Source organism: Neomonachus schauinslandi, chromosome 15 (genome assembly GCF_002201575.2).
Source record: "Neomonachus schauinslandi chromosome 15, ASM220157v2, whole genome shotgun sequence".
Classification (NCBI taxonomy): Eukaryota; Metazoa; Chordata; class Mammalia; order Carnivora; family Phocidae; genus Neomonachus; species Neomonachus schauinslandi.
Window position 1 is genome coordinate 47,354,136 of NC_058417.1, and position 14,591 is coordinate 47,368,726.

General features: G+C 40.4%; 1 protein-coding gene across 1 annotated transcript; it reads left to right on the forward strand.

Annotated features, from left to right (window-relative positions):
- The first annotated feature begins 876 nt into the window (after positions 1 to 876).
- On the forward strand, positions 877 to 13,632 carry APOH (apolipoprotein H). The gene is made up of 8 exons (XM_021678427.1): positions 877 to 1,041; positions 1,685 to 1,861; positions 3,146 to 3,242; positions 4,368 to 4,444; positions 6,249 to 6,437; positions 9,479 to 9,658; positions 11,322 to 11,519; positions 13,473 to 13,632. The coding sequence occupies exons 1-8, from the start codon at positions 978 to 980 to the stop codon at positions 13,526 to 13,528; spliced, it is 1,038 nt and encodes a 345-aa protein (XP_021534102.1). The 5' UTR covers positions 877 to 977; the 3' UTR covers positions 13,529 to 13,632.
- Positions 13,633 to 14,591: the final 959 nt, after the last annotated feature.

Consider the following 14,591-nt stretch of genomic DNA (forward strand, 5'->3'; position numbering starts at 1 on the left):
TTGCTTAACCAACTGAGCCACCCAGGCGCCCCCAGAGTTCTATTTTTATATATTTTCTGGCCATTGTCCACTTGTATATTCAGTCCCTGAGAGAGAAGGATGCATGAGACGACTACGGAGTCATGGCTGGTCCGCTCTGAACCCTCCAAGCAACATCAGCATTGGCCATTGTCTCCTCCTACTCAACTTCTGTTCTTTTCGGAGTCCCAGCTTGTAACTTCATGTCAACTTTCCAATCCCTAAAACAGATCTAGAAATCTGCCTAGACAGATCTAAGAAGTATTAAGAATGATGAGCAGGACACTGTGTTGACTTGATGTGAGAAGACTGAGGTTTTGAGGATAGCTTTGAGGTTGCACCTGGAGCTCCCAGGATGATCTTGTTACTAACTGCAAGTAAAACAGAAGTCTGGAAGAAATCATCATTTTCTGAGAGAAGATGATGAACTCGGATTTTTAGGGATTATAGTTTTAGATGCTTCCCTGTGGATGTTCTTTAGAATCATACATCTGCAAACTGGAATATCATTTTAGAGGTGTGGAGACTGAAACACAGAGATGGTCCAAAATTCCTATGTCAAGACTGTGGGGGAAGCAGATGCTCCAGACTTCTGATGCTCCACCCACTAAGTACACAAAACTAAGGATGGAGGATGAGAGGTCTGGAGTAGAGGCCTGACAGTCTGGGAATCACCAGGATTCTATCGGAGGCAGTAATGGACCGTGTTGTGCCATTAAAATAAATGTTATGAAGATGGAAATCATTTGCCAAAGATTTCACAACAAACCCATGGAAGTGAAAGTAAATGATTAAAAAATGTAGGTCTCAGAGTTCCTTTCAAATTGTGATATTTTACCTTCTATTTACAGAGGTAAAAGGACACAAGGGAAAAGGTTAATGTTTAAGCACTTTTATATTTGCATCCCTCTTTTTAGCAGAGGAAACCATTTTGGTAGTGTCTGTGTGAGTCATCCACAATGATTTCTCTGGGACTCTTCTTGTTCTCAGTTTTTCTCTGCCATGTTGCTACTGCAGGACGGAGTAAGTACTCTTTGCTTTTGCAAATATAATTAATATATCCAACCCCCTAGTACATGACAAGGATCAATAATGATCATTAAAATTCTTTCTAGTGTGGATGCTGGGGAGTCTGGATTGATACTGATTCTTCAATATTGCCACGCTTAAAGCCCCTCCTGAAGATGTTCAGCCAGTTGAGGCCTCAATGTATTGACCTATAAAATGGGGATAACTATAGTACCCTTCAAAGGAGGGTTAGGAGGAGATTAGATGAGATATTGCATATGTGAAATATTTGGTACAGAACTTGGCATAGTTACTATCGGTAGCATTAAATAGTTTTTTTCATTTTTGTGCTAGCAGAGCTTAAAAATGAAAATACAGATTTCTTTTTTAAATTTTATTTAAAATCAACTAATTAACATATAGTGTATTATTAGCTTCAGAGGTAGAGTTTAGTGATTCATCAGTTGCATATAACACCCGGTGCTCATTACATCAAGTCCCTCCTTAATGCCCATCACTGGGTTGCCCCAGCCCCCCACCTGCCTCCCCTCCAGCAACCCTCAGTTTGTTTCCGATAGTTAAGAGTCTCACTCTTTGATTTCGTCTTATTTTAGAAAAATACAGATTTCTTAACTAACTGCTTTGTGCTCTATTTCAGCCTGTCCCAAACCAGATGATTTACCATTTGCCACCATTGTTCCATTAAAAACATTCTATGACCCAGGGGAGCAGATCGTGTACTCCTGCCGTCCGGGCTACATGTCCCGGGGCGGGATGAAGCAGTTCACCTGCCCTCTCACAGGACTTTGGCCCATCAACACCCTGAGGTGTACCCGTAAGTCAGTGCCTTTTCTCACATGCTCTCCCCTCATTGGGATTCGGGACACTTGGGGGATAACCCACTTTGTCATGCTGGGGCACAGAGGGCCAGCGGAGCCACAGAGTGGAGGGCCATGAAGAAACAAGAGGGCCTGGGGGAGTGTTCATGGGAGGGGAGAGCAGAGGTGATAGGTCCTATTTAGAGAGGAGGAGGTGAGCATAGCCCAGAACTAGAAGAGATGTAAAAAAGCGACCTGCTACGATAAAAGAGAAACACTGCAGAAGTAAAAAAAGATGTACAGATACTCTGAAATTTAGACAGATGCCAAAAGAGACTCTTAAAAAAGTAAAACACAAGGAATCATCAGATCTTTGGACTTGACCTCAAAATGAAAGCAGATTTAATAGAATCATCACATTATAATAATTTATAATAAATATAATTATATGAATTGTATATGATTATATAACCATAATTTATAAAATAAATTATAATAATTTATATATATAAATATAAAAAACTTAAGCAAAGATTTATTGCTATCACCTTATGGTAGATGGTTGCTTTTCTTTATTCCTCAGTACATGGTTCCATGATATCATGCCAGCATTACTTTTTACAGTCAAATATGGAGCAATCAACCCAATAGAATTTCTGGCAATTTTATGTAGAAGTTAAACAGTAAAAAAAAAGACTCTCTGGGTCTATCTGAGCCCTGGTTATTTTGGTCATATGAACATGACCTTTGTGAAAATCATACATTTCATACAAGTGATTTTAGTATGCTTTTTGTTTCAAAAGGACTAAACAAGATTTTTAATGAAAAACAGCTATAACATCATAAGGGAAAAGTTTTCTTTAAATTGGTCATAACTCTGGAATACTAACAATTTCATTTTTTCAAGTTACTTTCCACGTGTATATTTTTGCATCATTGCAGAGAGTAGGTACCATTTTGTATTTTTCTATATTCATCAGCATAGCATACATATTGACTGTGTCTCCATAGTCTTCATAATTCATACTTTGTTGGTTGCATAAGAATGCAACTGTTGATTTACCATAGTTGATCAAAACAATCACCTGATGGTAAACATTTAGGCTGTCCAATTTTTGTTATTAGAGGTAACAGTGCAATGAGCGCCTTTGTGCATATATCATTTGACTAATTTTGAGTTATTTGCTTAGAATAGTTAACAGTAGAGTTATTGGATCAAAGAATAGAAATGAATTTATATGTTTTTACTTCAATGAAAAATTCTACAAATTGAAATTTACCTTTCTATCTTTAAATTACAGCCAGATTATGTCCTTTTGCTGGAATCTTAGAAAATGGAGCTGTACGCTACACAACTTTTGAATATCCTAACACGATCAGTTTTGCTTGTAACACCGGGTAAGGACTTCTAGCTAACAGAGGCAGAATATTTCTGTGCCCTTAAGCCAAACATCAAGACATATTTTACTTTTAGCCTTCAGGCTGGACTTGCTGAATACAAATCATTTGTGGTCCTGCTTTTAATCTATACCACAGTGGTGTTGGGGTAGGGGAAGGGATGGAGGCCATAACAACTAGTAAAATATGAAGTTGCTACTGTATCCAACTTTCCTTCTCCTGGTTAATTACTTAACTGAGGAGGTACATTGGAAAGACTAAAACTGGATGGTAATTCTTTATCATCTCTGGGACAAATCTTGGCATGAAGGATAAAATACTTTAGGAATTGGACTTGAGCTTTGGACATGAAACTAATTTGATTGACTGACCTGGGAGTCTCCAGAAGGGAGTTCTCTGGCAAAGGTTGGGAGTGTGATGGTATAGAACATAGTTCTGTTGATCCTCACACGATGCAGGGCAGCATCCCCAGCAAGAAAGCACGTAGCTCATCTGCCTTATTAGCAAAGACATCACCAGTGACATTGTCAATATAGGTCAGCTGTACCTTAGGGCAAAATTTTACTGAGGATTCTTGTTTGGGATTGGAAATTAAGAAATACTTGAGGAGAAATGGACTCCTTTCATCTGAAACACCAACTAACTTGTGGGTCTGATGACAAAGGGCCTTGAAACATTTGGCTTCGAGGAGACAATGTTACATTTTTGATGGAAATATACTGCATTGTTTTTACCCATTTATGTCAGTAGAGTGAATAGTTTCAGGAAATGAATAGTAGCCATGCCTCAGTTTGATTCACTTTTGTGACCCTGAAGAAGAAATGCTTCTTTGCTCCATGTAAGAAGCAGCTAATTTGGCCTGCTGATTGGAAAAGACAGATTTGGGGGGTTGGTTTCTATGCCTCCAGCTATGGAAACTTCTCATTCTTCTGTGAGTCCCCTGCAGCCCTGGGCTGGGAGATTTGATGAGCCTTAAGTGAGTGCTGAGCTCCTCAAGAAAGCAGCATTACAAAATAGGGAAAAAGTCAGTAGCGTGAACCTGAGGCGATGCTCAGTGGAGAAGACATTTGAGATGCCATCAATGGATTATTCTACTGCTTGATGGGTTACATTTTCATTTTGCAGGTTTTATCTGAATGGAAGTAGTTCTGCTCAATGTACTGAGGAAGGAAAATGGAGTGTTGACCTTCCTGTCTGTACTCGTGAGTCTGTGGGTCCCCAGTTCTGGGGAGAGCGATTAGTTGGTTTGCCTGGGACTTTGCTGGTCTTAACCCTGTACATTCCATGCCCTGGAAATCCCTCAGTCCTGACTCTTTGGGATGGTTGCTCACCCTCATGGGGAGTGTTCATCCTGATATCATCTTACCTTGGAGGATCAACAACCCTTTTGGAAGGACAGAAGGAAAGCATTCAACTCATGAACACATTTGTATCCTCCACTTGGTGGAACCAGTGATATCTGGGCTTAGTCATTCCATCATTCTCTCAGTTTTTGACAGGCTACGTGTGGCATTGGTCAATCAGGGACTGCCATCACTGGACTAGAAAAACTGGTAACTGAGATCAAACATCTTCCTCCTACTCTGGGACCTCATTCATTCATTTATACATTTATACATACATTCATACATTTATACATTCGTTTATACATTTATGCATATTGAGAACCTAATGTGTGTCATATCCTGTTCTCAGCACTGAGGCTATATGGCTGAAAGAGACTTCTGCCTGCCCTCAGCAAGTGTGTCTAGTAATGAGGGACATAGGAAAGTAACCTTCACAGTGACCTTAGACTCCATCAAAGGGCCTTGCCTCATAGGAGTGGAGTGGGATTGCTCCCCAAAACACTGCTGGCTTATTCCGGGGACCCTGAGCCATGCAGTCAGGGGCAGCTCTGGGCATTGCTGATATAGGGAGGGATGTTCTGATTGTGATTCACGGGAGTCCAATCTTCGACCAGGAGGTCCATGCATTACAATCATGGCTATGGTTTTTAACATTTCAGTGAGGTCTGTCCTAGCAAGAGTCAGTGAAAAAGTCAAGCAATTTCAAATCAGTGATGGTTTAAGAAAAGCTGAACTACCAAAACAAAGGTTTTTAAGGCTAAATTAGAGTTCTTTACTCAGCAGTAAAAATCACCACTGTTCCTATAGTTTCCCTTGGAAGCAGATTTATATCAACTATGTAGTCACTTTTGCTTCTTGGTTACAAAGAGAAGATCCGCTTTCACTTCAGTCTAATCTAAATCAATGCTTCTCATACTTTAATGTACTGTGAATCACCTGGGCATCTCGTTAAGATGCAGATTCTGATCCACGGCTCTGGGGTGGGGTCTGAGCTGCTGCATTTCTAGTAAGCTTCCAGGCAAGGCCCCTGCTGGGGTCTCACAGATCCCACTTGGAGTAGCAAGGATCTAAATAATTCAGATGAAATCACATTCACTCACTTCCTTTACATTAGTATAACTCTCCCTGGACTTATTGAAACCCCGTATTAGTCCGCTCAGGATGACAACCCAGACTGTCTCCACATAAAGTTACTTGTGTAAGCTCCATGCATTCAGAGTGCAGAAGCAGGAGATATTCAATGGGAACAAACCAACATAAGCCAGTAGTGGAACGTAGATGTCGCAAAAGACTTTGTACCAAGTGCTATTATGAGCAATTTTTGTAGGATGGTCCTCCACCAACTCTGACTTCCAGAAACATCTAGCATTTGGATCACAGACTGATGGAGACCTATGCATTGTGTCATTGTATCAGGCAAATTTATGGTGACAAGACTTAGACTTACTTCATTTTTCAATCTTTTCACTGGTTCAGACATCTGGTTTTCAGATCATATTTTCTTCTGTGACTTCTTTAAGGGACTGTTTTTACCCTGGTATTTGATCCAATTTTGGATTTTCTCAAGTTAATCTTTGTTTTTTTGTTTTTTCCTTTCTGGAAAGAGCATTTTTAAAAGACTCAACTATTTCATAAAAGTGATCATTCTTTCTTTTTCCAGCTGTAACCTGCCCTCTACCATCCATTCCTAAGTTTGCAACCCTTAGTGATTACAAGCCATTGGCTAAAAACCACTCCGTCTATGGAAACAAGGCTGTCTTCGAATGTTTGCCACACTATGCCATGTTTGGAAATGATACAATTACCTGCACAGCACATGGAAATTGGACTACATTACCAGAATGCAGAGGTAGGTGCAAGGACAAGACAAAGCTATTATGACAGTGTAGAATCCCATTTTTAAGAACTATGGAAAATTCCACTGTCATCGAGTGTTTCCAATGGCCTTGTTCAACAAATGTTTATTGGCATCTACCATGTGCCAGGCAGTGTGCTAGGTATTGGGGATACCAGATGAACGAGACCTGGCTTCTGACCTCAGGAGAATTATATATAATGCGATGAACTGTTTGGAGCTGCCTGGGAGAGCTTCCCAGAAGAGGAGAAGTGGAGAATGAGGGGAAGGCATGGAAAGTCAGGGAAGCATGGGAGAACAGGGTGTGTGCATGGACAGTCGAATATGGTGGTGAGGTTGGTTGAGAGAAGCCAGGATTAAATTGGGACATCCTAGGAGATGAGGGTGAAAAACTGGGCTGTAGTCAGATTGTCCGAAGCTTTTATAGTCCACCTAAATTTAAGAATCACAAGAATATTTGATTTTAAAAATTATGAAAATTCTTCCTCTTCTATTTATTTTTATTTTTTAGAGAGAGCATGTGTGTGCTCGTGGGGTGGGGAGGGGCAGAGAGAGAGGGAGAAGGAGAGGGAGAAAATCTTAAGCAGGCTCCATGCCCAGCACAGAGCCTGAAGTGAGGCTCAGTCCCACGCCCCTGAGATCATGACCTAAGCCGAAATCAGGAGTGGGACACTTGACCAACTGAGCCACCTAGGTGCCCCCTTCCTCTTTTAATTTGATCTATCATTGTTATCTTTGAATTTGTCAACTGCAAAACAAGTAGACAAATTATAGACTTTATCATGCACACAAGGAGTTATACTAAGGACTGCTACTTTCTCCTGTAGTAGATATTGCAGATAACTCTTGAATGATTCAAAGAATAAATGCTTTTTAGCCTGTGGAAACTACCAATAATAATACCTAGCACCTTCTGCAGGACTTAAACTCTGGGCCAGGTACTGGTCTCCTGCTGTATATGTGTCATCTCATCTCATTTAATTCTCTCAAGTCCTAAGCAGTAGGTTCTTTTTTTTTTTTTTCAACCTTTCACCTACACGTATGAACCGTCAACATGTTGTGACTTTCTCTGTCTCTCTCTTTCCATAGACAGATGCTTTTTCTTCCTGAACCATCTGAAAATAAGTTGTACACATCATGACACTTACTCATAAATACTTCAGCATGAATGTCATAAGAACAAGAACATTGTCCCTGTAGACAAGACATTTAATGTGTTTTGAATTATTAACAATAATGATTTAAACTATTATAATAATATAAACAATTAACAACATTTATTTCATGTGGAAATGTCCCCTCAATTGACGCTGAAGTGTTCTTTATACATGTGTTTTGTTTTACATGGGATCTTGTCAAGAATCACACATTTGGTTTAGTTGTCATGGCTCCTTAGTCTCCTTTGATTAAGAATGATCCCCTGTGGGATGCCTAGGAGGCTCAGTTGGTGAAGCGGCTGCCTTCAGCTTGAGGTCACGATCCCAGGGTCCTGGGATCGAGTTCCGCATTGGGCTCCCTGCTCAGCAGGGGGCCTGCTTCTCCCTCTGCTGCTGCCCCTTCCTCCTCTCCCTGCTCGTGCTCGTTCTCTCTGTCTCTCTCTCTCTCAAATAAATAAATACAATATTTTTTAAAAAAGGATGACCCCCTGCCTTTTTAGTTGTCTTTCCTTGACATTTTTATTTTTATTTATTTCTATTTTTTTTTAGAGAGAGAGCATGTGTGAGGGGGAGGGGGGAGGGGCAGAGGAGAGGGAGAGAGAGAGAGAATGCCAAGCAGACTCCATGTCCAGCATGGAGCCCGACTTGGGGCTCAATCTCTCCACCCTGAGATCACAACCTGAGCCGAAATCAAGAGTTGGATTCTTAGTGGTACCTGGGTGGCTCAGTCAGTTAAGCATCTGTCTTTGGCTCAGGTCATGATCCCAGGGTCCTGGGGTCGAGCCCCACATCAGGTGCCCTGCTCAGTGGGGAGCCTGCTTCTCCCTCTCCCTCTGCCTGCTGCTTCCCCTGCTTGTGCTCTCTCTCTGTCAAACAAATAAATAAAATCTTAAAAAAAAAAAAAAGATTCAGGCACTTAACTGACTGAGCCACTCAGGTGCCCCTCCTTGACATTTTTAAAGAATACAGGCTAGTTGTCTTGTAGAATATTCCATCATCTGAATCTAGGTGATGATTTACTTGTGATTAGATTCAAGCTAAATAATTTTGATAAGAATCCATTCCATCACATCAGGAGGTATCACTGGTCATGTTTCATTTGAGCCCTTGGTCAAGTGGGTTGTGTCAGATCTTCTTTCCCTTTTTAGAAAGCAAATGGTGGGTGATACTTGGAGATGGTGTGACTATCTACTCTCTAGCAGGCATTTTGGCATCCTCTGATGATCCCCAACTTAGTCAATTATGACTCAGGCAAACTGGTGACTTTCTATCTTTGCTATATTGATTAGCTTGCATTCTTCTGTAGAAAAAAGCTTTTCTTTTCTTCCGTGGACTATTTTGAAAGTATTATTATAAACTCATAGATTCAGGTGCCAGGAAGCAGCACCATGTTTCTCCTTCATATTTCATTTTGGCTTCTCATACAGAATGAAGACATTCATAAGAATTAAATTTAACATCTGAAATCCAATAATGGTGTGCTAGTGTGCATGGAGGGCGTCTTTGTGTTTTAATTTCATGGTTTGTTGATTAAAAGAGACAGGCTTTTTTTTCTTCTTCTTCTTTCAAACCCACCATTTTAGACAGCATGGAGATGAAATTTGGAATAAATAATACGCTGTGATTATATGAGAGCCCAAAGAACTTGGTAACTCATTGATTTACTTTCAGAGTGTTGTTTCTTTTTTAATATCTAGGGTCCTGTGGGCATAAGAAAAGGGGGACAGAATTAAGCACCTAAGTCCCTAGAAATTGTAGTCCAGCTACAGGAACACCCAGTGACTCAATGGGGTAATGGAGACTGGAATGTAAATATTTCATAGCTATGGGACAGCACTACTATTTATACTAATATGTCTTATTGAATACACTTTTTAGAAGTAAAATGCCCATTCCCATCAAGACCAGACAATGGGTTTGTGAACTATCCTGCAAAACAAACACTTTATTACAAGGATAAAGCCACATATGGTTGCCATGATACATTTGTCTTGGATGGCCCACAAGAAGTAGAATGTAACAAATTTGGAAACTGGTCTGCACAACCAAGTTGTAAAGGTATGAAATATGGGTGAGGTTTTAATACGTCATGAACTTATCCAGTGGATTACCCTTACTTGCCATTTTCTTGTTCCAATCATTTTCCACTTGTTGCTCAGACTTGCTTCACAGTTATTTGTATGTGAAAGACTTTAGGACTCACATGTGCATGGGGGGACTTCATGCTTAGCAGTGTGTTTGAGATGAAACTGTAGGAAATAAACAGATCCTTTGTAAGCATTGATGATATGGTGGAAAATTGTGTGGGTTTCCTCTACTTGTTTTCCCGTGAGCATCCTTTTCTGCTTTGTTCTAGTCTATATTCTTCTCCTTGTTGCAGAAACCAATCACACATTGAAGCTAGTTCAAGGAAATGGGGGCTTATCATAAACAGGCAACAGGCATTTGTATGGACATTGAAGATGAGGAAATGAAATACAGCTGGTCCTGAGGATTCGAACCGAAGGCCAGGCCCTATTACTACTCTTTCCATATCTCAGTGGCCTCATTGTCTCTCTCATTCATGTTTCCCTGCTCACTCACCTCGAACCTGGCTTGACTCTACACCAGGACCTCTCAGCCCAAGGACTCATCACTAACTGGTATCTTTTCCTGAGAACACTGGTTCCTTTTGAGTTAGGGTGTTTATCCTTGATCCGGGGTCATGCTTATGCAAAGAACAATAACCTAGCACTATATTTCTGCTCAGGTTGCTACAGGGCTGGGCAGTTTAAGCAGAAAAGGAAATTAGGCACAGCAGGCAAAATGATGTATAATTAGTGTCTTAGTGGGGTCCCCTAGACCGCAGGGCCTGAGACAGGGATTCAGGTGCAGATGATTTATTCAGTGAGTGTCTCAGGAGAAAGTGAGGCAGGTAGGATCGAGTAGGGCACTGGTTCTCAAACTTCACTGTGCCCCAGAATCACCTGGAGGGCTTATTTAAACACAGAGTTTCTGATTCAGTAGATCTGGGATAGGACCTGAGAATTTGCATTTCTATCAAGTTCCCAAGTGATGCTGCTGCTGCTGATCCAGGAACTAAGTTTTGAACAAATAGGTGGTCTCAACCAGAGTCTAGTTTCAATTTCATCCCCTTGGGAGCTCTGGACCATGAATTCTACCCTAGAGTTGATCCCACCAAAAGGCATGGGACCTGCTTTTTGTATCCCCTTGTTGGTCAGTCATTGGCTATGGGCTGCTCCCTTCCCTGATCCTGGTGTGGGGGCTGATTTGCTCCCAGAAGAGACGTGGCTGAGGGCAATTTTTCAGAGAAAGGAACATTTGTGAGCTATCATTAGCCAGTGCTCACAGTGGCTGGTGGATGGACGCACTAGCTCAATAAATGGGATCTAAGTGGGGCAGTGGAGGTTTATATGAAATGGCAGTATCTCGTAGTTCTTTTTCACTGAAGCCTAAAATCTGATGCTTCTGCTTTGACCTTCTTAAGTGGCTACTACAAGGGGGGGAAAAGGGCATCTTGGAAGCTGTGACTAAGGGTTCTATTGATAAAGAACTTCCATTAGCAATGACACCGATGTTACTCACTATGAACATTCTTGGAATCTTCTTGTCTTGAGCAATGTGTTTCAGGTGTACTCATCTACTGATCCAAATGCTACATCATCCTTAAAGAAGACTAACTGGACTCCTAAGTCTTGACTACAAATATTGTCTCTTTCAGCTTCTTGTAAATTATCTGTTAAAAAAGCGACTGTGCTATACCAAGGAGAGAGAGTAAAGCTTCAAGAAAAATTCAAGGATGGAATGCCGCATGGTGAAAAAGTTTCTTTCTTCTGCAAGAATAAGGAAAAGAAGTGTAGCTATACAGAGGATGCTCAGTGCATCGATGGCACCATTGAAATCCCCAAGTGCTTCAAGGGTGAGTCTGACACTGGTACTTTTAGCTAAGATTTCCACTTGCCTCTCACCACAAGAAGTACTTTATTTATTTATTTATTTATTTGCATAAAATCAGTTATATTTATTTAGAGTTGCATAAGAAATACATATAATAAAATAAAACTCAATAGAGACATCTGGTTACAAAATGGAAGAAAAAGATGTTTTCTAGTAAACAGAATTCTGTGCTTTAGTACTTGAATTTGAACTGTACATTTTTGACGTTTACTCAATGAATGACTTTCTACAAATGACTTAAGTTTTCAAGTCTTTGTATCTTTGTCAGTAAAACAGGAATTATAACATATATCTCATCATTATAAGAAGCCATGTCAGTTTGGCCACTGGATTTTCTCTAAAGATTTTATTTATTTATTTGAGACGGAGAGAAAGAGTGAGAAAGCATGAATGGAAGGGAAGGGCAGAAGGAGATGGAGAAGCAGGCTCCCTGCTGACTGAGCCACCCAGGTGCCCCTGGCCACTGGATTTTTAAAAAGAGAGGGGGAGCAGGAGAAAAGAGCGAGATGAAGCAATAAACTGATTCATTTTCTCCACTTGCATTAACATTTTCCTTTCCAATTTTTTCCCCTAAAACTCAGGGTTGCAGTTTTATTCAATGAATATTGAGATGAATTATGCCATCTTGTATAATTCCAGAGTAAGCTCAAATAAGAATAATAATGTTGCATGGAATATTGAATAATAGTAATATTTACTGCCTCTCAGTCCCAAATTATAGAGAACTCACCCCAATTACAAAGTAACTCATGGTAATGGTGATTGGTTTTTAGATCTTCTAACATTTTTTCCCTTTCTTCAGCAACTCCTAGAGTTTGAAAAGTCCCCATTAGAGCAAAGTATTCATTAGAGCAAAATATTTTAAGGAAGATGAGATTATGTTTGTGTGAGATAGAGAACTGTATAATGATCAGCATTTAGAACTGCTAACTTTTTAAATTTTTGGGTTTAGGGTTTAAATATCTTTGTACTATGAAGGAAGAATGAGCCAGAGGCTGAAGCTACTATTGGCTCTTAGTTTAGAAGGGTTCCAAGAGGGGCGCCTGGGTGGCTCAGTTGGTTAAGTGTCTGTCTTCGGCTCAGGTCATGATCCCAGGGTCTTGGGACCCGGCCCCATGTCGGTCTCCTTGCTCAGCGGGGAACCTGCTTCTCCTTCTGCCTGCTGCTCCCCCTGTTTGTGCTCTCTCTCTGACAAATAAATGAGTAAAATCTTACCAAAAAAGTGTTCCAAGAATGTGGACAGCCCTCTCCTGGGCAGGCAGGTTAGAGAAGAGAGGGGTTTGAGAAGTGACCAGCTAGAGACAGAGAATGGAATGATAACTAGTGAATCACACCTACTTCACAGGTTTGATGATCAGAAATATGATCCATGCCACAGAGGAGGTGTTCAAACAATGATAGTTATTATAATCACTAATGGTTAGAAATGCACTGGATAAATTGTTATTGTTCAAAATATAGCAGACCCCTAGGCAGATGTTAAATACTGAAATTGACAGAGGGCATGTAGCTTCCTACAAATCAGTACACAAAATATTAGAAGAGGATAATTTTAAAAAACCAAACAGAGTTTTGTTGATGAATTTCTTCAGGCTATTGTGCCTTATAGTCTTCAGACAGATGGAGCACTGCTACTGCATCTGAGAATAAATAAAAGGCTGATACAGGTTTTTTTTTCCCTTTTAATCTTGACTATCAGAATTATACAGAACCTTTTATTTTCTCTCTTGGAAATGAGTGCCTTATCATTTCCCTGATGTTTTCTCCTATCACTTAAACCTCACAGTCAATGGTTTTATTCATATAATTAAATTTTCCCACATGTTGGTAAAATGTATTTGATTTGGCTTAGCTACTTAGCAAATTTAAGAAATGATCATTTCTCTTAGAGTCTTATCTTTTTCTTCCCAAACAGAACACAACACTCTGGCTTTCTGGAAAACCGATGCATCAGATGTAAAGCCATGCTAAACTGGTTTTCAGATTCAAAATTAAATGCCACACTTGAATCAGTGTTTGTCCAAGGAACATAACGGAAGTGGAAAAATAAAGTGACTGAATTTTTTCCCTCTGTCGTTGCGGCGTGGTAGCTTACTTTTAGTTATGTTAGCTGGTTACGAAACCCAAATACGTGGAACATGGTCATTTCATGGCTGTGGAATGGAAAGGGTACACAGTTATCCAGGTAACTCAGTTCGCCTCTCCCTTGTTCTACTCTCAAATGCTTTTGCCTCAACTGACTGCAGTATTTTTCATAGAATGGCCCAGAGAACCATCACATGAGCCCTCAGCTCTGCCTGGCTTACCATATTTCTCTGATTTATACACTCCTCTCCTCTCCAAGGTGGCTACTTCTCTTCTCAACTGTCCTCAAGCCACCTTCTCTCCCCTCACGCTCCCCTGATCATCCTGCTCCTATTGCACCAAGAAAAGAGAAAAGACCTTTTAAAGACCTTCCCATGGGGCGCCTGGATGGCTCAGTTGGTTAAGCGGACGACCCTTGATTTTGGCACAGGTTGTGATCTCAGGGTCTGGGGATCGAGCCCCAGTGGGGAGTGTGCTGGAGGTTCTCTCTCTCCCTCTCCCTCTGCTCCTCCCTCCCACTCGTGCATTTTCTCTCTAAATAAATCTTTAAAAAAACAAATAAAATAAAAAATCTTCCCATGACCAAATCTGTCAACTTAGCAGTACCTGTTCCATATTCTCTGCCCCCTGTCTTGTTGCAGTGGATAAACCCAGTTTCCATCTAAGGGCAAACCTTATGCACTGGATCCCATCTTCTCTCTGCTACTTAAGGATTTTGCTCCTGCCATGAATGATCTTCCATTTTTATTTCTTTTTCTTCCTATTGGACCATTTCTATCAGTGTAGAAATATACAGTAATATTACCCTTTACAAAAACCCTTCCTGTTGCCTGACATCTTTTTCCAGCTACTGTCCCATCTTTTTTCCCTGTTTTTATTTTTATTTTATTTTATTTTAATTTTTAATTATTTTTTATTTTTTTATGTTCCCTGTTTTTATAAAAGTACT